The sequence below is a fragment of the Grus americana genome, chromosome 3 (genome assembly GCF_028858705.1).
Source record: "Grus americana isolate bGruAme1 chromosome 3, bGruAme1.mat, whole genome shotgun sequence".
NCBI classification, from domain to species: Eukaryota; Metazoa; Chordata; class Aves; order Gruiformes; family Gruidae; genus Grus; species Grus americana.
The window spans coordinates 42,725,185-42,750,854 of record NC_072854.1 but is presented as its reverse complement, the minus strand read 5'-3'; the positions used below and the strand labels follow the sequence as shown (position 1 = coordinate 42,750,854).

Below are 25,670 nucleotides of genomic sequence, written 5' to 3'. Positions count from 1 at the left end.
ATGTGTCTTTATTCTAAGGAGTCTTGGAGACTTTATTTTTAACTTTGGTGTGCCACTTGGTGCCTAAAATTGCATGATGATGAACCTGGGTTTTCTGGTCTGACATCACTGTTAGAGAATGAGGCACTCAGACACGTTCCAGTCACTGGTGTGGATGCTGATGATTAAGTTACTGCAGTTCCTCAGCTCTGTTTTAGATGGAAATCTATAACATCTAAGAAGGTTGTATTTCTTTTAGTACTGAAGTTTCTTGCTTCCTGTACTTTTTTTTAATCAACATGCTTCAAAAGTAATATTTCAAATAATATTTTAAGAAATGTTAATAAACAAAGCATATTTTAAATGGAATTATGACTAAGAAAATTTAGATCATTAAATGAGATAACCTATTTAAAATAGATTAACACTAGCTATCATAGCATCTGGTTACTGTAAAATCTGTATTGCAAAACTCAGGCTTGCCTTCACATGGGCATATTAACTTTTTTGGTTTGGTTTGGTTTGGGTTTTTTTGGTGCCAGGGAAAAATAATGTAGTGATTTATTTTATTATCAGCATCACTTCAGTGAATTTTGGTTCTTTGTTTGGTTTGTGATATATATATTTTTGGTGGGTTTGGGGATTATAATCATCCCAGAAAAATCAATTAGCTATTTCTCATTAATAAAAGAACATTAAAATGAAAAATTACAGTGTTTTCCCAAGAACATCTCTATGTGTAATCAGAGATCTCTATCGAGTTCAAGAAAGAATAGTATTGTCTTAGGATACAAAGATTCATTAATTGGCAAAAATCAATGTCCTGGCAATATAGAAGTCCAACAGCATTTATAAATATGCTGCCATTGCCTCAGTAAAGATGTGATAATTAGAGGGTCATCAGTTTAACACTTTTTTTGTTTCTTTTATGTCATTAATGCACAAGTCATTTGTAGTATTGATTGTATCTGGTGAGCAGAATTATTTAACTGGTGAGCAGTTAAAGCAAAGCAGGTGTATTAGCTTCTATTTGTGGCTGATGTTCCAATGAATCAGATAGGCCAGAAAATAAATAAACCAACCAAACAAAAAAAAAAAAAGTGCCAGGTGATATATCTTGAATGAAAGCCCATAGCACAGCATTCATTGTGCAGAGAGTTTGAGTTAAAAAGCTGAGTGCTGATATACATAGGTGAGGTGGTTGTTTACCTTAGGGCTGTGAAAGAATGCAACAGTAAAATAAACTTAGAAAGTTAAGAAGAAAGATGAAACACCAAGTCAGTAAATAAAAGTTTGTGTCTAAGAGAGAAATAGTTTTACAGAGTGCATTAAATAAACCATTGTTCAGGCTGGCAATTTCAAAAGAAACTACCTTGAAAAAAACAAATCTTTTGAGAATTTGAAAAAGTGAAAAAAGACACAAGTTTTATATGGAAGAAAACTGTGTTTGAATACTATGACAAAAGAGTCAGGAAGAAAAAGAATGAGGACAAAAATTTCATTAAGATCTCTTTCATTCTAGTCACGTAATTTTCTTTTTTTTTCTTTTTTTCTTTTTTTCTTTTTTTTTCTTTTTTTTTTTTTTTTTAATTTATCTGTGATTTAACACAAGGCTAGATAATTCCAGTGATTAAAAGACATAATTTGTTTTTCCAGCCCTTGGCAGCATTCTACTCTTGGGGCCTGTCTCTCAAGTGGTACACACCACCTACCTTCCAGTCCCTTGGGGGATACAGGCTAGTAGTACAGATGTTATCTACTGGCTAGATTTAGGTCATTCTTCCAAAACTGAGAGGGATGGAGAAGGGTACTGTGTCCTATTTATTATTTTAAAGTGAATTTACCATTTGCAATTAAAAGGATAAAAGATAATCGTAGTATGTAAAAAAGAGCCCACTTTGGACAATATCTGTTCAAATACAGTTGTCTCTTAAATGAACCACTCAATACCAGTACATCCCCGTTTTACTTATGTAACTTTTAATCCTCTTCTTCATCTGCCATGGGTAAACATTACAGAGAAAAGTCTTCTGTTGAAAGATTTTCTGTAGTAAGTAAAAGTTTAAGATGGGTAAGTTCCAGTTAAGTTACAATTAAGTAAAAGTTTTCTGTAGTAATATTACAGGAGACCTAGAAGTATAATTTCCTAAGGTTGCTCTAAACTGTATGTAAATTTGGTTTGCCTCTCATACCCATCCTTCCAGTGGCTTGATATAGCATTCCTTACAATGCCTCTATTTTGCTATATTTAAGAATTTCATCTTTTCCATGCTCTTTGGTTCTTCTACAGTAAAGACACTTAAAGTCTTTGTCCCCATTTCATATTGTAAATTCTGTGGAATTTAGGTTTCATTAAGCTCTACCATTTTGTTATTCAAGCTCCACAACTTTATTTTAAAAATTTGAGTGCATTTAAGTGCATGAAACATATATAAATGATAGTTGAGTCAATGCTAGAAACACTTTGTCATTGTTTTTACTTTTCAATACAGACAAAACAAGAGAAGTGAATACAGGAAATCTATAGAGAAGAAAATTCAGATCATTCTTATCAGGCATTCATAGTTTAAGCAAAAATAGCATTCTTGTGAACTTGCCACTATCTGGAAAACCAGTGACAATGTGGAAACCTGTATCTGTAGCAAATGGTAACACTGTTGATCCACCTTTCACTCTGCTGAGGTGTTTGTATTAGGCTTAATAGCCTTATTAAGAGGGTAGTGTGTTCCATTTGTTATAACCTGAGTGTTGCAGTGTCCTATTCTAAAGTGCCAGTGATTACACTATTCTTCACTTCAGCTTAAAAATAATACCACTGGATTTTAAAAAAACATTAAGTGCTTCTGTCGCCATTTCATTTGTATTTTCTGCCCTTGAGCTTTATTCTTTTAGGTCTACCATTAAAAATTAGTCACCTGTTAATGTGCTGAAGGCTTTAGGTACCTAGATGATTCTTTGAAAAGAACTAAAGAACACCTGCAATGTCTTAAGGTAATAACCGTCAAACTGTCAGAGGCGAAAGTAACAAGTGAAAATATTTGCAACACAAGAAAGAAGAAGATAGCCGTTGGAAAGGGAAGCAAAATATATTTATAAAGCAGGTTGTAAAAGCGGTTAATGCTAAACATGTGATGTTTATGCCAATAGAATGAGTCAGATATGCTTCCAGTGAAATACTGTATTTTGAGCTGCCTAATGTCACCAGCGCCTGCAGGGACAGTTTGCTAACTCTCCATAAACACACAGCCAGCTCTTCAAAGTAATTTCCATTATGCAACCGTGGAGCTTTAAAGACATCCTCCCTTATTGATCTTGTTTTGCATGATTCAACTTGTTAAGAACAAGATAAAGTTCCTCTGATAAACATTGATATTCTATAGGTAAGGGGAATTTCTTTAGTCTAACATTTTTATTGTCATTGTTTGTATCTATGCAGACAGCTTAACCTGCTCTGAGACTCTGTTAAGTCATTAAAATGGCTTTTTTTTTTTTTTTTTCAACAGTTAAGCTTCCTTTAGACTCTAGCCAACTGCTTGCATTCCTGACCTTCTGGAAGTACTGAGCCAGTACTCAAGACCAGTCACAGCGCTTCACTTGCTGTTATACAGTCAGGGCTAGACAAAAACTTTTTCAGATTTCACTTTCTTCATGTTAAAGTCAATGAAGCAGATGCAGTTATTTGATTTCTGAGAAAGAAAGCACTGATTGAAAAAAAACACATCCCTTGCCTTGCCTTGCCTTCCCTTGCCTTGCCTTCCCTCTTCCTTTTGTGTCATATTCCCTGAGCTATGGACTAGTATGAAAACTGAAGGAAAGGAGAAAATAGGATAATTTCACACTAATTGAATCCATCTTTTTTTTGGAGGGGGTTTAGGATTTGAGACCTAGCTTGTTATTAAATATATATACATATAAAAATATATTCTAAGTATTTTAAAATACAATATTGATCATCTCTTCTATTTTTTTAATTTTTTTTTGCCAGCAGTTTATCACAGAGTTGAAAAGGGGAGGAGAAGTACATACTTGACACTAGAGTACGTCATCTGGATAGACTGGCTGTACAGTTAAATGTAGGGGTTTAGCACAATTTTGGATGATCCTGTAACTTCAGTCCAAGCTCAGTCATTTAAGACATATATTTGGCTGTTGTGCTGTAGGTCAGCTGGCTAGCTGTTTGCATGTTGCCCCTCACAAATCTGCATTAGTCACAATCCTAATTTATCATGTATATCTATGAATCTTTTATGTAAGTGTGTTCGATAGAATACAATCTTGCGGAAATTAACTGCAGAAACTCAAAAGTCTGTTTGTATCTAGGGGGTGAGAGTGGTTTCTAGGGATCCTGGAGAAAAGTTAATGACTGCAGCAGAAAGGTGGGTAGGTGGTAGACTCCATCTGCCAAACTTTGCTGTGTATCGTGTATCGACACAAATTTTAATCTCCGAGTAAACAAGAATCCTTAAAAGACATGCCTCGTTTACCTCTTGAAGAGTGGCAGATGCTTCCGAGGTCCCTCAGAGGGAAGTCCTGCCTCCCTAGCAGGGTGCCTGAGCTGTGCCAGATAGGATGTCTCTCTGGAAGCCTTTTAGGACAGCCCTTTTCCTTGATTAGATTTCTTCTTGGGAGAGTTTTTCATTAGGCATCCACTGCATAGACTCAAGAATTTAAATTAGACAGACTAGTTGCCAGTTATGGGTAATAAATTGATAAAAATACCAGAAATTAGCATCTCTGTATTTCTATCATAGAAAACAAATATTAGACTAACCATTTAAAACTGAATAATGATAATAAAATAATAAAAGAACCTCAAATTTTACAAAAGATATAGCATGAAAAAACAGTCCTACCAGTCAAGTAATGTAGGTTCCATCTCAGGATACACCTGGAGCAACAAAATATAACTTAAAGGCCCACCTAAGATTTGCTTACCATAAGACCTAAATGACCAGTAGGATCTCTTTCTCCACTAACTGAAAGGACCTTAAGGAGGTATGGTGGGTTGACCTTAGCTGGAGGCCAGGTGCCCACCAAAACCACTCTATCGCTCTCCTCCTCAAATGGACAGGGGAGAGAAAATATGACAAAAGGTTTATGGGTTGAGATAAGGACAGGGAGAGATCACTCACCAATTACTGTCATGGACAAAACAGACTCAACTTGGGGAAATTAGTTTAATTTATTACCAATCAAATCAGAGTAGAATAATGAGAAATAAATCTAAATCTTAAAAACACCTTCCCCCACCTCTCCCTTCTTCCCAGGCTTAATTTTAGTCCCATTTTCTCTCCCTTCTCCCCCACAGCAGCACAGGGGGACAGGGAATGGGGGTTGGGGTCAGTTCATCACACGTTGTCTCTGCTGCTCCTTCCTCCTCAGGGGGAGGACTCCTCACTTTCTTCCCCTGCTCCAATGTGGGGTCCCTCCCATGGGAGACAGTCCTCCACCAACTTCTTCAACGTGAGTCCTTCCCATGGGCTACAGTTCTTCATGAACTGCTCCAGTCTGGGTACCTTTCACGGGGTGCAGACCTTCAGGACCAGACTGCTCCAGCATGGGCCCCCCACGGGGTCACAAGTCCTGCCAGCAAACCTGCTCCGGCGTGGGCTCCTCTGTCCATGGGACCACAGGTTCTGCCAGGAACTTGCTCCAGCGTGGGCTTCCCACGGGCCACAGCCTCCTTCAGGTGCATCCACCTGCTCTGGCGTGGGGTCCTCCATGGGCTGCAGGTGGAATCTCTACACCCCCTCATCCTTCCTCCATGGGCTGCAGGGGGACAGCCTGCCTCACCATGGTCTTCACCAGGGGCTGCAGGGGGATCTCTGCTCCGGCACCTGGAGCACCTCCTCCCCCTCCTTCTGCACTGACCTTGGTGTCTGCAGGGTTGTCCCTCTCACATATTCTCACTCCTCTCTCCAACTGCAGTTGCTGTTGCACAGCAGGCTTTTTCCCCCCTCTTTCTTAACTATATTACCCCAGAGGTGCTACCACCGTGGCTGATGGGCTTGGCCTTGGCCAGCGGTGGGTCCATCTTGGAGCCGGCTGGCATTGGCTCTATCAGACACAGGGGAAGCTTCTAGCAGCTTCTCACAGAAGCCACCCCTGTAGCCCCCCCCGCTACCAAAACCTGGCCATGCAAACCCAATACAGGAAGACAGACTTGCTTTTTAATATCTCAGGTGCAAAATTAAATGGGATCAGTCCAGGCAGGTGTTGCACACTTGGGGAAAGGGTGAAATTTTTCTTCAGATAAGAAGAATTGTATTTATTGATAAATTGTACACTACCTTAAACAGTGCAAGGTATGCAGCCAGTATATGGTAAATGTTCTTTGAATAAAGATAAGCCTGTTGGATGTTCCACTCCTAAAATCAGTTTGCAGTCATGTCTATTTGAAGGTATCTATTCTATTTAATCTGCACACTTACTGCATGTATGAAGTTCTGATTGATTCCCATGGGACACAAATGTTATTATAAAAGTGCCATGAGTCTTTATATTATCTGACTTTACATGTGTATTTTTATAAACCTTTAATTTAGTTTGGATTAGAGAAATTACAAGGTTAAAAAAAAGAAAACCCCTTCAAGTAGAGATTAAAAATAAGACATGCCCTTATCATTGCCAGCTTTATTTTATGACTAATTCAACCACTGTTGGGTAATCAGAACAAAGGGGGATTTTTTTTTTTTTGCTTTTTTTATTATCCCTGAGCATGTGTGCAGTACACCTTTGATTAGTTAAGTAACCTCTCTACTATTCCACCTTTTTCAGTGGGACTCATGTAAAGAGCTACAGAAACTCATATCTAGGTAATGAGGAGACTGAGTATTTTTATCATTGAATGATCATGAGAGGAGTTTCTAAGTGTTTTAGCATTGCTATTTTCCCAGGCAGGGGTTTACATGCACATTTAAGGGAAATTAATGAACATTCAGTATATTTATTATCATGGGAAATTCCAGTACCAATATTTTTTTTTTCTTTTTTAATTTCATACAGTAAGCAGTGCTGAGACCATATATATTAAGGAAACAAGCTATAGATGTTCACAATTCTGATGTATATGCATCTTAATATGCGTATTATAATACATTCATGAGTATAAATAATTACACTGGAGCTTTTTCAAATGAATAAGGCAATAGTTTCAGAGAATATAGCCCTATTTCTGTTTCTGTTTACATACTGTGCAACCTTGCACATTCTGGTATTTAATACACTATTGGTCTAAATGATGTCATATTGTTTGGCTAAACAAAATATGAACTATATTGTACACTGTGTTCACTCATGTAAACCAACTGGTGATGTGCCTTGGAATCACTAAATTTAAGTCTTTAGCTGTTGGTGGTGAATACAACCTTTGTGCTGTATATACATGTAGGTAGCAATAATTTCTACTGTAGACTTGCAAAATAGTAATTGCAAAATTGTCTACACAGTCTGTGTAGGAAAACAGTAATTTTCTTTAAAACATAGAATAGTACTGTGGTTATGATTCAAGTTTAATTTCTTTTGTGACATTCCCGTTTTACTGTCTTTTTACTGTATCCTTTAAAACCTGGAAGGACTTGTAAGATGTGTAGACACCATTTTTCCATCCTTTTATGTAACAGGACAGCATATCTTGCATGCAGTCTGAATGAGAGACCAACCCTGCACTCTCTCAATACCTTCACTATGAGTGAGAGAATGAAGAATCAGATCTCAAGTTTATTATTTAAGATAAATAGAACCATAATAAACTATTCAAGGATGCTTATGGAATTTTGCTTATTTTTTCCAATATATTGAATAATTCTGAAATAAACCAGAACCAGCTTTGTATCTTTCTTTTAAGTTTAACCTTTCTGACTAAATATTGCATGGTTTTCTGGTACTGCAAAGAGCTCCATTTTCATCTCCTTCATCCTGGGTATTGATTAAAGTTCAACATCAGGATGAAAGGACTCGGTGCAGTCACTACTTATTCACACCATTAAAAATTGAAAGAGAATTAGACTCAGAAGCTGCTGTTCTGGTTTTGTTGTTTTGTGGGGGTTTTTTTCTTATAAAAATGTTCGTTCACACTTCAATTCTACTTAGGAATATTGTCAGCATTAAATTGATTCCCTACAATTGTGAACTTGGAGTTATGAAGTAGTTACAGTATTTAGCTATCAGCTTGCTAAAATACCTCTAAGCTCATCAAGAATTACACTTATACTATTGTACGTAGAAACCTGAATCCTACAAGATTTACAAGAGAGGTAAGTCAGAGCAGACTCCAGACTAATTACCGTAAGGTGTATTAAAGATCGAGGAATACACCTCCTTAATTTCACAAGGAAAATTTAGGAGGTAGCAAGACATTCTAAAAAGTGTGAGGAAGACAGGGTCTGCCTCACCTAAAAAGTATGTAAATGTTATGTATCAGGTTTATTTGGTGTGCCAGGTCATCTGTTTCTCCTAAAATCAGTGCCTAAATTCACTATGTAGTCAATGGGGAAAGTTTTTCTAAGGCCTTAAAATGAAGATGTTCCCAAATTTATGCATCTCAGTTTAAACAGGCAGGATCTCTTTCTGGATCTTTCCAATGCACTTACCTCTGTGTCACAGGGAGCAAAGATATTTGGGGGAACTTAAGCGCTCAGTGTAGGAGAGCTGTAGTCTCCTAAAGGGTAGGTGCACCCAGGTGCCTAAGTTGGATCCCATCCAGAACTATTTCTGAAATAAAAGAGCAAAAACCTATATCTCTGAAACTGGCAAAGAAATTTTAATCTTTTTGTTTAAAAAAAAGAAAAAGTAACCAATTAATGATGTAGCTACATTGCATGATCAGTTGTGGTAATTAAATTTTTAATTACTTTACCCTTAGGACCTGATTCTGATCTTATTTCCATTGGTATAAAGCAAGGATAACTTAGATAAAATCAATGCAGCTAAACTAAAATATAATTGATGAGAGGTCAGAATTGAGCCCTAAATGCTATGTTAAAAGTGGAACTAATCAGAAAGCTAAATGGGTTTATAATTCGTGCAATTGACATTTTCGCAATCTAAATCTCCAAGAAGTTAACCTTTGGATACAGAACTTGGGTTTCCCTTAGAGCCTCATAGCATTCAGGGAAGTGAAGCCTCTAGAAAGTCTGTAAAAAGATGATGATTCTGTACAGCTTTTAAAAGCACGTAGTAAATTCCTTCATTAAATGATTGATGTCTTTCCAGTTTAATATGTTTCTGCATCAGACGAGTCTTTGTGAAAGGTTTTCTGGTGAGCAGGCGTTGGGGAAGCATTGAACCATAGCATGTTCTCAAATAACAAAAAAATCCCCCCAAATCTAAGGTTATTTTAAAAAATAGGGAGATTTAGGAAACAATGTCTACTCAAAGTCAAGAATATTTAAAGTCTTTTGGAAATTATGTTTAGAGTTTACTTTTTGTGTAATAGATGGTAGGGATTCATTTTTAAAAAAAATCATGCCAATTTATCATATATAGTTGCATAAATCCTAGAAATGTGTTATTCCTGTTACAAGTTTTAATGTTATTGGTTGGAAAAAAAAACAACAAAAACCCCCAAAAAAACCCAAACTGAAAGTATTTTCATAGATTTTGTATATATTTTATAATTAAATAAATATCTGCATTATCTCTAAAGTAATTATTGCTTTTTAATAGTCAGGTGTTAATTTATGTTGTATATTTAAATCAATCAACTAGAATCACTTTATAAAATATGTTCCCCCTAAGATAACGGGTTTTCCTTCTGCTTTTGCATGACAGCATATTTTTAACAGCTCGTGAATACTCCCAAAATTATTGCATTCGGGACAATCAACATTGCATCAAATGGATTTTTTTTCTCAGTTATCGCAATGTACATGAATTTTTGTACTTCAAGGGAAATTTTGAATATTGTATTTATGTCAGTGGCAGTTCTCGGCAGCAGCAGTGACCTCACTCTGGTCACTAAACTGCTTCTTCCACAAGCCCTGACCGAGGGAGACATAGGCTGACTGCTGTGCCTGACCTTCCTCTCATGGACATGACCTTCACTCCTGTGCATAGGCACTAACTTCAGGCTTGTTGCTTCTGATGTTTGTCACTGTAGCAGAGATTCTCAGACAGATATTTGTCTATCTCCTTACATTCTAGATATTTAATGCTCTTTGGGAGAAATACAGGCTCATAACATGAAAAAAAATGCGAGCCATTTTTTGAAAGGAATTCTTCCTGCGTTCCCTGGGAATACCACCCATGCTGCTTTCAGAAATATGCCCATCGTTAGCAGTGCCATTATAATGCATTTCACAGGAATTTGGAAGGCTGGAACAGAAGTCGTACACATTTTAGGAATGTTAGTAGACTAATGTTTTTTCCCCACTGAACAATTATGTCTTTGAAAGCATCAGTTTGATCAAACCTCTGGCATACTGATAATTATTGTTTTGTGCTGACATCTTTATAGAATATTTATATGCTTTGCTGTTAATATTTGATCAAATGTTTTTATTTTTTTGGCATGGCACTTTCTTTCCACATTTTTGTTGGCTATGTCTGAAACAAAATGCTTTGTTATGGGGCTGGAATTCATTCAATTGTCTCTTGGACGTGCTATGCTAAATAAACATAATTTTACTAGTCTGCAGGCCCCCCAAAGCCGCAGCTCTAATCACCTCATATCCTCCAGCAAAAGCAACTTTTACTTTTAGACAAGTCAAACTAGGATGGCAATATTAGCTATACTGTAGCAATGAGAATGTATTAAGGGGTTTTGGTCTTGGTGGGTTTTGTGTGGGTTTTTTTTTTTTTTTTCCCCCATGAGTAGCATCCTTGAATCTGACATCTTTTTGTGACTGAATAGATGACAGCATGAAATTCAATTACAGCAAGCAGTCTCAGTCATTACACCTGTCTGCTTCCAGAGGAAAGTATTTGTAAATTGTGCTTTATCCTTCCGTTCCCTAAAACCTGTGTCTGTAATTGACACTTGCCAGCAGAGATGACTGGAGACAGAAGGAGAACATAATGTGTCTGAGTAGGCCACCAGGGAAAAGAGTATCCTCATCTTTGGGAGTTTTGTGGTGTTTTGTTTTCTTTAATGAAGAATAATACCTGTGTGCCAAGGATTTACTGCAAAGCCGGTGGCAGATGTTTCTGCTGAAAAAAAAAGAAAGAGAGTTATGAAAGATGAATCGCAAAAGAAGGCAGGACAAAAGAAAAATCTAATTAACATAGAAATATTTCTTCTGCAAAGGAAAACAAATGCTTCAGGAGAACAAAAGCCATTCCCTGTTATTTGTAATGCTGGTTTGTTACTGTAACACATTTGTAAGAATCAGGTTTGTGCCTAACATGTCAAAACTTATTCACAAAGCAAGAGTTGTGGATACCTTGGGAGTCGATGTTGTCACTTGTTACGCAACTCAGCATCCGTTCAGCACTGATTGATGCCCAAGTTGCCAGTTTTGGAAGAAATGGGATACAGACATGACAATAATATTTGTACCAAATGTCAGGCAGGAGAAACAGGGGAGTTCACAGTATGGGTCTAGATGTAGACTCTGACCAGAAAAAACCCCAAAACATGATAGACAAACTGTCAGCCCTGATCTTTCTAAATTGTTTCATCTCTTTCTGGTAAGTTTTTTTTTTCTTTCTTTTTATGGGTTTCCCTCCCCAGAATTTTGCCAGAGTAGACAGCATATAAAACTGACCCAGCTGGTGAGTTTTGAGCTTGATGAAGGAAATACCAAACCATTATCTATTTTAAATGCATCAGATATATGAAAGATATGAACAATCAGTAGATTATTACATATTTTGATAAGAATGCTATTTGAGCATAAGCTTTCTTAGAACTCTCCTAATAATATCAGGGAAGATCAGAATACATTTATTGGTTTTCCTCATTTTTTTTTAATTTAGAAGTATTCATTAATTTGCAAAAGTATTCAGGTAACTACTGCTTCTGTTCCTCTGCGTCGATCAGCGGGTGATTTGAGAGTTTCTCAACCACCAAAGCAATGGCAAAAAATGTAATGGAGTAATGCAGCCAAGTATTACTTGACTACGTTGCCTGTTACCCTGCACTCAGGACATCCCCAAGTGGCCCAGAGAGCTGTGTGCGCCTCTGCTCATGGCTTACGGAGCATTGTAAGCACTCTGTGTTATATTTATGAGCCGGAAAGTAAAGTGTGTCAGAGAGGAAGTTAAAATGGCTTCTCTGTAGGATATTGTTAGTGTAAAATATCTGATTTATTTGGGTCTCTCTTTGAATGCTGCAGCTTGTAAACACAGTGGGGAATTTCTCTGTCATTGATCCAAAGCAATGGGTACTAATGGCATAATACAGTGGTACTCAATAACCTTTTATCATGGGCTGCTTTGTCATGTGGAGACTTAACTGAGGGGAGAGAAATACACGGTAACAAAAAAGGAAGTCTTATGAATTTCCATCTATCCATTTAATAATGTTCAGTTTAAGAGCTCTGGTGTTCTTTTCTGGTTTTGTTTTGGGTTTTTTATGAACTATCATACAGAGTAACATGAAAATTATTGTACATATTAGTGTAAACATGAAGAGAAATGTAGACATTTTTCCCAAGAATTCAAAGGACAAACAGTGACAGATGTCTATCACGGCTCGAGTAGCACTGCCATATTACAGTGCTCTAAAATTTTCATATCTTCTTCCCCCCCCCAAAAAAAAACCTTTGTATATTTATGGAAAATAGAATAAACAAATAAGGGCAATGTCTATATAGTAAAGTCTTAAAGTTTGCCCAGTACCTGCAAACACTTTTGTCCAGGTACTTGCTTCAGACCAGCATGCAAACCAGTGTGGTGCCACATGCTGACCCCAGGCCCCTGACAGTGGCAGCTGCAATTCCTCAGGGTGCATAATCTGTTTGCCTACCACTCTCATTTAGTGATTTCGGCAATTCTGATGCCTAAGTTTCCTTTCAGAGCAAACCAGAGCATGGTGGGAGGCCAGGTTATGACTTCATTTTCAGACTTTCTCTTGGGAGCAAATTAGCACACAAGCCAGCGGAGAAGGGTGCCATTTGGGTAATCTCGGTGCAGGACTGTTAATAGAGTACAGGGAGTTTTGTATTCTCTTCCTGAACAACCAGTTGAGAGCTAACAACAGTATAATTTTCTGCTACTATTTTCATATATATATATATGGGTTCATTTTGTGTTTGTTGTTGGTAAGACACCAGATTCCAGTCTCCCTTAAAAGAGTCATAGAGTCAAAGCAACGCTGTTATCTACAGATTTCTGCCAAGAAAGGAGACAGCAAAGGCATTTTATAAAGAAATAATAGAGTAGGTTATAACCGTTGGGATCCATTTTTCCATGGTTTGCATCTGTTAGCAATGTCCCCTTCAGGCTGAATACTCAAAACATCCCCAACTGCTGTAGAACACTTGCAGAAAAAGAGTGTTAATGCCTCATGTAATGTAAAAGTTACGTTGGCCCTAAGATACAGTTTTACAGGAATGTAAAAATTGATCTCTGCTGCTGTATGAAAAGCCAGTGGTTTTGAGTGATTGCTGCATATCTTTGTGGTATGAAAAGGAAAGAGGCAAACAGCCAAGTTTTTGTTCTTCGGGCAGTGCTGTAAGGGTCCCATGCTATAAAAGTGAGGGTGTTGCTGTTGATTTCAGCTCTGATTATCCTAAGCACATTATTGTTATTATAAAATAAAGAAAAAAAAAAGTTAAGGAAGGCTGATAGCCGATTCATTTGTTAGTCTTTGTATAACAAATGATGAAACTGGAGTTGGAAACATAGATTTGGTAGCAGTTATTGCTATGGGATTTGGTCCTGCGTTGGGAGCATTCACTCATGTTCGTTTGTGAAACTGCATGAAGTGGGACTGCAGGACTGAAACCATTATTTCTGAGGATTTTTAATAGATTTTTATACACATGAACTACTAAACACCGGGAATGCTGCTTCTAGAGAATCTTTTTAAAAAGTATCGAATTAAAAGTCCCCATGACTGATGCTGTTGATAGAATTGAGACACATTCAAGATGCAGGACTTTAAGAAATCTCAGAGAAATGGCTAGGTATGTTTCTTTTGCTGAGTTATCTTTTTTCAATAAAAGGTGTTACAGGTGATTTTGTGCGAGCGATTGGTGCATTATGCCTATTTCCTTTTATATATGAAAGTCTAGCTTCACATGTTTTCATTTTTTAAGTTTTTATTGTTTTGTTTTAGTATTTTTCACTTTTTTCAGGGTTTTTTTGTTTTTTGTTTTTCTTTTTTTCTGATATAAAGTGCAAAAGATATAATTTTGCATCAGTCTTTTCTTTTGGAAAGTACACTGCAGATCAAGGGAAATGTTAGGCATGAGAACCAGAGAATAGCTAAGGATAGAGATTAAAGGCATGAGAAATATTATAACATTTTCAGAGGACTCTGGACTAAAAGCAATGCCTTCCAAATTAATCACCACAGTTTTCTATACCTAAATATTTGCACGTATTAATAATATACCATATGCTTGCCTTAGCAGTATGAATGTAACACATCAGTCTACCAGATGCAATATTGTCTCTGGAACAGAATATTTCCTTGGAATACCCTGCTCTTTTTGACACCTCAGTTTTAACTTTTTCTATAACTTGATCTGAAAATGATGACCAGCTTGAAATCTATATAACTTGAAGGCTTTATCAGTAAAGCCCAGCAGAGTTATATTTCTCTGTGGCTGTGATGTTGAAACCTGGTGAAAAATCAATTTTTCCTTTTGCTGAATGGTATATTTGAAGCATTTAAAAAAGGTGAATGAGTGTGCTGAGGGCCTGTCATTCTCGAAGTACTTTCTTATGCAGCATGTGTAGGTACATCTGCCTGTTAGCCCTGAGAGGCTGTGTGTGTTTGATGCATTGGATGTTGTGTCAGCAGGAAGGAGAAAAAGAAGAGATGAGGTATTTCAGAAAGAAAGTTGATAGCAAATGGTGTTTTGAACAGCCTGTATCCCCCAGTGTAATATATTATGGAAATAATGATTCTGACAAGTGATGCGTCTTTGTAACCTGAAGTGATACAGCAGGGATTATGCATGCTCAAGTCATTCAGGACTGGGTACTTAGTTGTCTAGAAATGCTGTAAGAAGTGTCTTCATCACCAATAACTTTGTTATAGATGCAGTGGCAAGGACCAGATTACTAAAAGAAAAAAAAAAAACAAACCAAAACAAAAAAACAAACCTGAAACTGTTGGATGATTATTATTACTATTATGATTGTTGTTGTTGTTGTTGATGATGATGATGTTATTTTTATTATTATTGTTGTTATTGTTTAGCTAGCAAAGGGAACAAAAATGATATATTTAATTCTGTTTTTAGAGAGTTATCTTTTTTTATGTGATTTAATATTATATTTTATCTTGTATTTAGGGATGAATTGTAAGATTTAACTCATTTTCAAGCTCGCTCAAACACAGTTGTTTCAAAACCATAAATAGGTTGTTAATTAATTAACATGGACAGGCAATGAGAAGTGGGCTAAAGGTTTAAAAGGAGGTGTCAGGAAGCCAGAACAAATAAAACATGAATGCAAAACAGCCTGTAAGAAAGGCACAGAGAGAATATGGAGGAAATGGTTATACTAGAATAAAGAACAAAATGCTTCTGACCTGTACACTCTCATTAAGCACAGATCAAGAAATGCAACCCAAAAGGCAGGATAAAGATGGCACATACATCTAGCCTCTCACGTCAATAGATTGGCTTACATGGTTGCTCTAGTTTACAGAGCTTGCCTTGCAGTAACAACAGACTGGTGTACCTTGCCAGAGGGGGATACTCTGGATTCAACTGATCAATGAGTCCCTTCTTCCCCCGACATGCATGGGGACACAAAATAAGCTTAAGTAACTTACTGCATTTTAGGAATATCGTGTGGTATGGGAGTTATATACAACATAATTGTCTTCAGAGCTACCAACACAGACAATCTGCAGGGCTGGCCTTTCTCTTCTTCCTCATGTGGTTCTTCTACCAATGAAAAGTAGCACAATGTTTTTAGTTTAGCCCAAACACAACCATTCCCCCCCGCCCTGCCAAAAAAAAAAAACCAAAACCAACAGAAGAACAACCCACCAAACCCAAGACCAGCTTTTAATCTGACCATTCTTGAATGAAAAGAATATTCATTGACAGGAAATATATGTAAGAGTGCATTTATTTAAGAGTTTTGAATGCTATCTTGCAATGTTGATATATCACAGAGATTTTGTTTTGAATGGAAATTCCTTAAGAATGGAATATGCCTGTTTGCACAGATATTAACTAGGAATCTCACACAGTGTATTTCATTTCCCTGCTTAAAATCTTTCCCCTTCTCTGTTCCTTCCCCATATACACAGAGTTAACTAATACAGAGGAAGCGAGTTCATTTTGCTTCACTGCTTAAAAAAAATGAGTGCTATGACCAATGGAATGAAAAAATTTGATAAGCTAAAACAAAAGGCAGCAAATGTTGAGAACAAACTCCAGTGACCTAGGTAATATAAAATTGTTTCATGATAAGTATGAACATTAACAATTTTGGACATCTAAAAATGTAAAATTAGCAATTTGAAAACATTTATCTGGATGAGATAGAACATTATACATGAAACATAATGACCTCTCTGAAATTCAGCCAGGATGCTGTGGTACTCATTTAGACAAAGACGACAACTAGTTAATCACAGCAAAGAAAACTAGACAGAGTAAATTAGTTTGCTGCATTCCAGATTCTTAGCTACAAAAAAGAATATATTCCACTAATTAGAGAGTGAAAATACTCTGAGCTTTTAGAAAGAGAATGCAAGAAGAGTGAAAGACAGTGATCCTGGCTTTGGAATGGTGTATCAAACCATGGTGTTTGCACGATACAATTTTATGATTTTGTGAGTTAGGCAGCCTACATTAAAGGGTCTTCAACTTTGATTATATTGATTATATACAACATAATAGTTCATAATGAAAATTATCATGCATGGCTTCAATCCTTAATTTTCATGGTCTCTTGGAGTCTCTAATAAAATGTAAATAAATTTAATTTAAAAACCTGCATGAATATACATGTTATAATAAGGCTAGAAACTTTCACAATTAAAATAAGTTAAGAAGTTAACAATCAAATTTTAAGTTTTTTATAGGATTATTGTCTTGTTTGTGCTACATATATTTTTACATTATCATTATATTTTTATCCTTAATGATACAAGAGTGTGCATTCTAGATGTTTTATTTCTATGTTCTTTAAATTAAATGGAGGAAAGTGTGTGTACTAAAGAATATTAGAATGGGAATTACTCTAATTAGACTCAAGATGAATGGTAAAAGAGAAAGTGAAATTCACCTGCTATTGCATGGGATAAGAATCTTGTTTTATCTGAAGACTGTACATCATTTTACATAGTGAAAGCTTTATATACAGTTCTGAAATAAGATTGTTCTTTTTTTTACCTAGAAGAAGATTTAAAATTCTCACAATTTTTGTTGAAACAAACATTCAAGCATAGAATCAGTAGTAGATTCTATACCTGAAAGGATATAAACAAACTTATCCCTAATTTTCATTTCCTTTCCTGTGTCTGAATCTGGTGTCCAAATATGACCAGGTTCCTGTATACGTAAATGTTATTCTGCTTTTAACTGCAGGGGCCTGAGGATCAGGCTCTCTCTTTATCTATCTTTTGCATGAGCAGTGTTACACCCTTGAACTACTTCCATGGAATTGAAAGAGAACAAGATCAAGTTCTGCATGATTCCAATGCCATAATTGTTTTTTGAAAGATCTATGGTTTTATAGGACTTCTGTGCTACATTCGTATAGGCAGTATGTACGTTTGAGGAAAAGTGGGATGTTGGGCTTCCTTTGGAACTGCACCTCAGCAGAAAATCTGCCATCTGTCTTTTTTGATAAACATGAGATAAGCTGATAAAGCAATTTACTTTTTCAGTCTCTCACATTTTATTACGTTACCTCTTAAACATTTTTAAATGGCAGTCAGTGGCTCTATAATGCTTGTACATTGTTCTTTGGGGTTTTTTTATTTAAAAAGGTGCTTGTTTGTGATTGAAGTTTATTAGGAAACTGTGTGTACGTGTGCATGTGTGCAAGCGTGCGTGTATGTATGTCTCTGTAGAGTGAGGTGGAGGAAGACGGTGTCCTCTTTCTTTCATAAGATCTACTTCTTAAATTGTCTCACACTTTCAAAAAATGCCAAGACCAAATATGGAAACTTCAGCTCTAAAGAGAGAATGTCCTGGGAAGGTTTGAACTAATGAAAAGGCGGGGAGGGGAGCACGGGGGGTTAGTCTCTTAACAAAGCTTTTTTCATCACCAAGTCATGCCATAATCAGATAGTGCGACAGATTATTTTTTAAGCAGAATTGGAATCAGTTATATGAAATCAGCCTAAAATGTGATTTTGTTTCTAAAACATTATTTTCCTCTTTATGCGCATTTCAGAAACATATGCAATAAATATTTAGACTCTTAATCAATCTAAAAATCTACCTCACTATCTTAATCAGAATTAATTTGCTTAATTGTTATTCCTATCCCATCAATCTCAGTTTTGCACTAACTTGAATAATGCCACTTTTTGCTGTTTGCACTTTAATTCGATTTCCATTCTAAGTTTATGAACAGTAATAAGGTCTTGCTTGAATATTCATTAGCTTTGAATTGTGAGCCATGAAAAGGTGCTTTCTTTACCTTAATGAAAGTGGCTCAGCATGGGGCAGATCGGTAATGACATTTGGTTTTAGGCATCCAACAAATTTGCTTTTTATTTATTGACACATCTTGTCCAAACAGCTCCCTCGCAAGTTAGTGGAGTAATGAAAGAGAGAGTGCTGCAGAGGAGCGTGGAGCTTTCCTGGCAGGAACCAGAACATCCCAATGGAGTCATTACTGAATATGAAATCAAGTATTATGAGAAAGTAAGTGCTAAGATTATCTGTAATGTACAGCAATGTGCTGTTTGCTTCGTGTTGGCTTGCTGTGCTGTGGAACAATGTTAAAGCCATCAGCTATCAACTAACCTGTCTCTTCAAAGTCACAGTGATTTTACTTGTTTTTCATAACTAGTGAAACCCTGCAATTATTATTGCTGTCATATGTCCCATATATTGTATTTTGGTATCCTAAAAATGAAAAATCCACTTGAAATCTGCCTTCTTTTCTACCTTTTTTTTATTTTATTATTAAGTTGGACTTAGATATTTTACCATGGTATTTGTCATTCTCCTGTCTCTTCTACATTGCATATAAAGCTTGTTTCATTTCCTTCTGTGCCACTGTAATTCCAGTCTTGAGATGATATATCAAATACAACTCTTGACTGCGTTTGGTATTTCCTTATGAGGTGGGCCACTTCGACTTGATGTCTGAAAACTTCCAAAACACTTCCTACAGTTTCAGCTGATAAATATTCCTTATTTGTCCTTTTAAAAAGTCCCAGCATTGTGAGATTTATTTTTCACTTGTTCTCTCAACACAATAATGAATCGAGGGCTGCTTTTCAATAGCAGATGAAGTGATCTCTGTTTATGGTAGAGTGAAATTGCAATCTTATTGATGTCAGTCAGAGTTTTGACATTCATTTCAGTGTGTCTAGGGCTTCATTCATGATAACTTTGAAGTACTCCAGAATAAAAAAATTCTGACAAGCATATAAGTAGGGCCACATGCAATCATAAGCCGGATGAAAGCAGAGTGAAGGCAGGTTGTCCAGCTAGCTACATGTTTGTCATGGGACCCAGATTAAGTGTGGCTCCTCCAGATTCCCTGGGAAATTTACTGCAGCATGTAACATATTCCTAATTTTTATAAAACAACAGAAAAAAAAGATAGAATTAAAATGCAGAGAAGTGAACAAAGGAGCTCCTTTGCGATCACTTGTGAAGATATTTCATCTCTGCAAACAAGGTAATAGTACCTTTATATCAAAAAGAGCACGTCAGTTTACTAGGTAACACAGAATTAGGTAAATTCAGACCAGATTGGATCTAATATCAAGTGTCACATCTAATTCTTAGTACTGAATTACACAAATATACTTATCAGAAGATCTTTATGTGATTTGGGAAGGGAATTAAATGTTTATTTGTTGATGCTAACTCCCAGTTTAAGTTGTTAATGTTAATGACTCTTACAACAAAATTTACCAGATATATACAGATAGCTAAATATTTTTTAAAGTCATTTTACTAATTTTAGCAGATGATTTTTCTTCTTCAAGCACGTGTTTGTGCACACACACACACAAATAAGGTCAATACATTAAAAAACCCCAAAACCCAGTTTACATGTTTACCAAAGGCAAAACTGTTCACACAAAAAAACCCAACTCAAAACCCCAAACTACAAACTGCAGAGTAATTTCTAATCTGTTAAATAGAAATAAATAATTTAAATAGGTTGTGGAAGATGACAGAAAAATGCACAAGATACTAGACTTTTCATAAAATTATAACTTTTAGTATGTAGGTTTTATTATTTTCCCTATACATTCATATTACTTTAAAAAAGCAGCAGAATTTCATTGCCAGTTTCCTATGTTTGCAAAGACAAGAACTGATGTTAAACTTCTTTTTTAATGGAAGGAAACCTACCAGTATTATACAACAAAATTAATAAAAGAGAGTAAGAAGCTCATCCTATGAAGAGTCACAGATAAACTGAACTGTATACCTTTAATTCAGTGAGAGAATTTTAGCACAAATACTTAAATGCTTGCCTTCCTTCCAAAATAATGCAGTTAGTTTGAAAAGTACTTCTTAAGTTTCTTGCTCAGAACAAGAGAGGTAGTTTAAAGTTTTTTCTATTAATTAAAAAAAAAATAAAAAATCTGAACTTTCAGCTCCTTTTAGAGCCAAATTAAATCAAACATTTTTGTGGTTCTGAAATATTCTGATAAGTGTTTTTTTCACCTCTCACTTCTGGCTAGGGCTGGAATGGAAACTGCATGAAATCTCCCAAGTAAGCCTGTCCTGTGAGATTTCTAGCACAGGTTATTTTTATTTCTTTGTTATTTATTTATTTTGAATGCAAGAACTGTTGGCAATTCAAATAAGCCTCATTTATTCATCAAAACCCAAACTCTGAAATTCCACTGCGGCTTACAGTCCCAAACGTGACTGTTTACGCTTTTCTTACACTTGTTTCTCATCTTTTAAGCATTCCTATTATTTCTCACATACCAGCATACATTCCACCATGGTCCTCACTTAGAGATGATTTAAACCCTCTTGGAGAAGATGCGAAAAATTGTTGCTCGCTGAGCTGGTGGGCTTGCTCAAATGGCAGACTGGGCAAGACCCAGGAGAAGCCATTACTGAATCTCAGAAAAGAAATCATGTATGTTGTATTTAACCCTGTATTTCAGCAAAAGCCTTTGCTGCTTTACTGACTGAGAAGGGGAAGGTTCTCCATCATTTTTAGCTGGTGAAGTGTTATTGAAATGAGTTAACAGATTTATTCCTTCCCTCTGTATCCATCTCATTAGCACTGCCTCGTACGGCTCATGCCTCTCTGGTCATGTGGTGCATTCAGATGGTTGGTTAATTCATCTCTTCTGCCCTTCAAATCAGGGTTGCATCTGCCACCGAAAATCAACCGGGCTGCACATATCTGTGCTGAAAGATAATCTGGATCAGTAAATGTGATGAATAAGTAGAGCTTTGAATACTGTAATGACCTGTGATACAGCTTTTGTAGTATTTGAAAGTGCACTATTACTCATAGGGTTTGTAATCTTATAGCTTCAAATTTGGGGGGGTATCATACTAGACTTCTTTCCCTGGGTTCTTGTTGATTCCACAGGGTCAAAACCTGAGAAAAGACTAAAAGCCAGAGGAAAAAAACTAAGTAAAAACTGAGCTAAGGACCTCAGAATTTGGTGCAAAATACAGCCAGTTATACGTTGGCAGTACTGTATTTTTCAAAGGTGTTGGAAAGTAACAAGGGAAGGTGTCCAGACCATGAAAAAATGATTTCCCTGTCCTTGAACTGTTTAGACCCTGCAAATCCCCCATGAAAGCTGTGGTCAAGCTATTTTCTCATCAAAATTTCAGAAAATGTAATCAGAGCCAAAGAAGCAATTGTTTTATGTCTGGATGTTTTATGAGTAACAACATGAACATCCCATTTGAATTTTATGTTACACTCAGAGCTCCTCATTGCATTGACAGTGTTTTGTAATACTCCACAGAGTATGCTTTATTTTTTATGTTGAGAAAAAAACATTCAACAAATTGAAATAAACTACCCAGGCTGGCTGTCACTTGCTGATGTGCAACCATGATAAAATCTGACCTGTAAACGTCATTTAATCTTTTGTCTTATTGATTCCAGGATCAAAGGGAGAGGACCTATTCAACAGTGAAAACCAAGTCCACTTCAGCTTCTATTAATAACTTAAAGCCAGGAACAGTGTATGTTTTCCAGATTCGTGCTTTTACTGCTGCTGGTTATGGAAATTACAGCCCCAGACTGGATGTTGCCACACTTGAAGAAGCCACAGGTAAACAATTACTTTTATAGGAAATTAATGCTTTCAGTAAAAGTTGCAAGTAAAGCAAAAAAGGAAAGAGTCATAGGCAATATTATTAAAACTAGAAAGAATGAAGTTCTACATGAAGGTGGATTTTTGTTACTTTATTTTGCAGGATGAGCTTCAATAAGTTGTTTTGCCATAGAGCTACAAATCACACTATTATAATTAGCTAGAGAAGATTTGTAACATATCAAGTTCTTTTCCTCTGATGTCCTTCTAACACAAAGACATTTTTTTTTTCCATTCAAATACACACCTCTTTCCCTCCGCAAGAGAAGTGAGTACTGGTGAGCTGAGTAACTCTACTAGATTGTTCTGTAACGGAGGAAAAGGAGATTTCAGTCCACAGAGGCTTCTTCACGTCATTTTTCCCCCTGTTTGATTTCCTGAAAAATCTCTTTATAATTTTGTTTATGTGTGTGCCTTGTTTAAGCTGTATGTCCATCCTTAGTCTCTTTTTGAGTTCATTGGCTAGTTTCAACTTGGTTTAGTAAAGAAACAGAGGTCTCAAAGATACTAGATTTCTTTAAGGCTCATGTAATATGTTGTAAGATGTGTAAAGAAAACACAACCTCTCAAAAACCCTCACAATGGACAGTACAAAGCTGAAGTACAAGCTGTCTTAGTACATTACATCAGAGAATCTGACTGTGACATCTTAGCAGAGGAATAACATTTTGGGAGAGCTTGCTCTTTCCTTGATGCTAAAACCAGTCTTGTGCCCTTATTTGTCTAAAAATCACACTGATACCTTTTTTTCCTCACCAATGTAGATTTTTGCATGCACACTTAGAGAAAATCTTCCACATTTTTGGTCTCCAGAAAGAAACTCTTCCATCACTGAGACCTGGCATCTGTGAGCCCATTCATGGGAACTGCCTGTGTCCCTGGCAGCTTCACCGCTGTGTCACAGACCCAAATTTGGTTACTCTGTTTTGGGTCATTTGCTTCAGGTTGACCTACCTGACAGCAGGTCAGCCAGATTTGGAGCTGAGAATACATACCCTACAGGTTCAAAGGGTAGGGATGCCAACTCTGCTCTCTGCACTCTGTGCAGCATATCTAAGGTGCGGACACACACTATTGCATCTTATTAATTGCAGCCAGGTGTCACCTGAACAATTTGTAGGTTTTCTTAAAACACAGTAGTTAGGTCTTGATGCCACCTTGGTTCCACAGAGAATATGAAAACTATCAATCATGAATAATACCACATATCTAATAGACATAATTGAAATAGTAATTATCATAAAAGCAGCAGTAAACTGTTACTACTAATATGTGTCTGATAGCATACTCGCCATCTGTAGAGTTCTGCTTTAGAAAGAGTCAGTAGCAGAATCCCCATTTCACAGAATGGGAACCTGAGGTACAGCCAGAAGTAATTCCTTTTTTTTTTTTGTGTAGATTTCTGGAAAACAAATTAAAAGTCTGTCATAAGTTTCTGCTGATTAGTTAATTTATTGTCCAAAGTGGTTTAAAATTAGTAGACCAAAATGTTTCCCCAACATTTCCTCAGTTACCTGAGTATTTTTTATATACTAAATGTAAGCATATTGGTAGCCGCTAAGATTAGATATTTTCAGAAGTAAACAGTCTTGACTGGAGTTTGGTCAACATATGGAAGATTAGGACATCCTAGAATAAATGCATCACTGACCGTGCTCATGTACCCTTTTTCTGACTCAGGTGATGAAAAACTGCATATAAACCAGTGACATACTTAGCCAGTACGCACAGCAGATTTCTCTCTTGTCACAGGCCAGCTTTGTGTTTTGACATGCCGTGTAAAATGTCTTGTGATTTCATTAAAGAAAATGTTTAAAGTGGCATACTTTCCATTATCTTGAGAGGACATTATACAATATAATTGCCATCAAGGATAAGCATCCACAACTTTCCAGTATTCAGAAATAATTAAAATGTTGGTTAAAAAAACAGTAAATTCCATTAAATTCTTCTAGAATTGTTTTACACAAAAATATTTGTTTCTCGTATTTTATTTATAGTGTTCTCAGAACTTGCAAGCTAATAAAATTAGTCTTTTGTTAACATTTTAAAGGAAGACCTTTATTGGATCATTATTAGGAAATATACCTCAGGTGAAGTACTGTACAGGTGAGCAGTAAACCAGTGCTACGCTACAGTTTGGAGGCACTGGCTTCTCATTATGCCAGTGGATTTCTTAATGCAGCTTTTAAATACATCAGAGCATTATAAGAATATATATATATAGTGAGAGTATATATATATATATTTATGTAAGAATATATATAGGGACCATCACAGTCAGCTAGTCATGTTGCCTACCTGAATTTCTCTTGGCATGTCAAACGGCTGGCACCTTGTGGTAGGTGCTGTTGATTAAGTACATTTTTGTATTATGCTCTGGTTTCTGAATTGTGACGGAAACTGCAAGACCACTTTTCAATATTTGAGGAACTATATCCATTATATTAATAATATCTGATATGTGAAATATACATATTTTATACCTGTATTTGCACATATCATGCATGTTGGGCATTGCATACATATTTATGTAAAAATTTCAAAATTATGAACTAAAAATGCTTTGTAAAGGCAAAATATTTCTATTCTGTACTGTTTGCCACAGATCAAAGTACTTCAATCACTGTAATTTTTTTTTTTTTTTTTAACCATTGATGGTTAATAGAGACAAAAATCCCTCAGGAAGAAAATATAAATGCATAGAATATCACTTAAATGATAATTTTATCTTTTGATTCACTGAAGTATTTAAAATTTATGTTCAATGACTTGTAGCCAGTGGATCTAAAGATGATCCTGTGCTTTTTGTAATTGAAGGGGATTTTGCCATTTGTTACAGCTCTCACTGTTAAAGTAAAAGAACTCAGCACAACGTGGTATGAAAACTTTGCTTTTTCCGTTTGCCATGAATCAGTTTAAATCAAGCAAGGTTAGAGTCAAATGCAGATGTAAAATTTATTCCTAATGTCTGAAATATCACTACTACAAATTTTTATAGAAGACATAAAGTGTAATATTTAAGAAAGTAATATTTGGCCTACATTAATCCAATTTATCATTAACACTTTCATAGCAGACTTCAGAAATACTTTTCTGATTTCAAATCGTA

The 25,670-nt window shown here is 36.1% G+C and overlaps 1 protein-coding gene across 9 annotated transcripts in view; it reads left to right on the top strand.

Moving 5' to 3' along the window:
- Positions 1 to 25,670, top strand: part of EPHA7 (EPH receptor A7) — a 211,677-nt gene that overhangs the window by 105,903 nt on the left and 80,104 nt on the right. For all 9 annotated transcript variants that reach the window (XM_054820420.1, XM_054820417.1, XM_054820413.1 and 6 more), the window contains exons 6-7: positions 18,808 to 18,932; positions 22,348 to 22,516. In XM_054820420.1, coding sequence (XP_054676395.1) covers positions 18,808 to 18,932; positions 22,348 to 22,516 — 294 coding nt within the window. The remainder of the gene's footprint in view (positions 1 to 18,807; positions 18,933 to 22,347; positions 22,517 to 25,670) is intronic.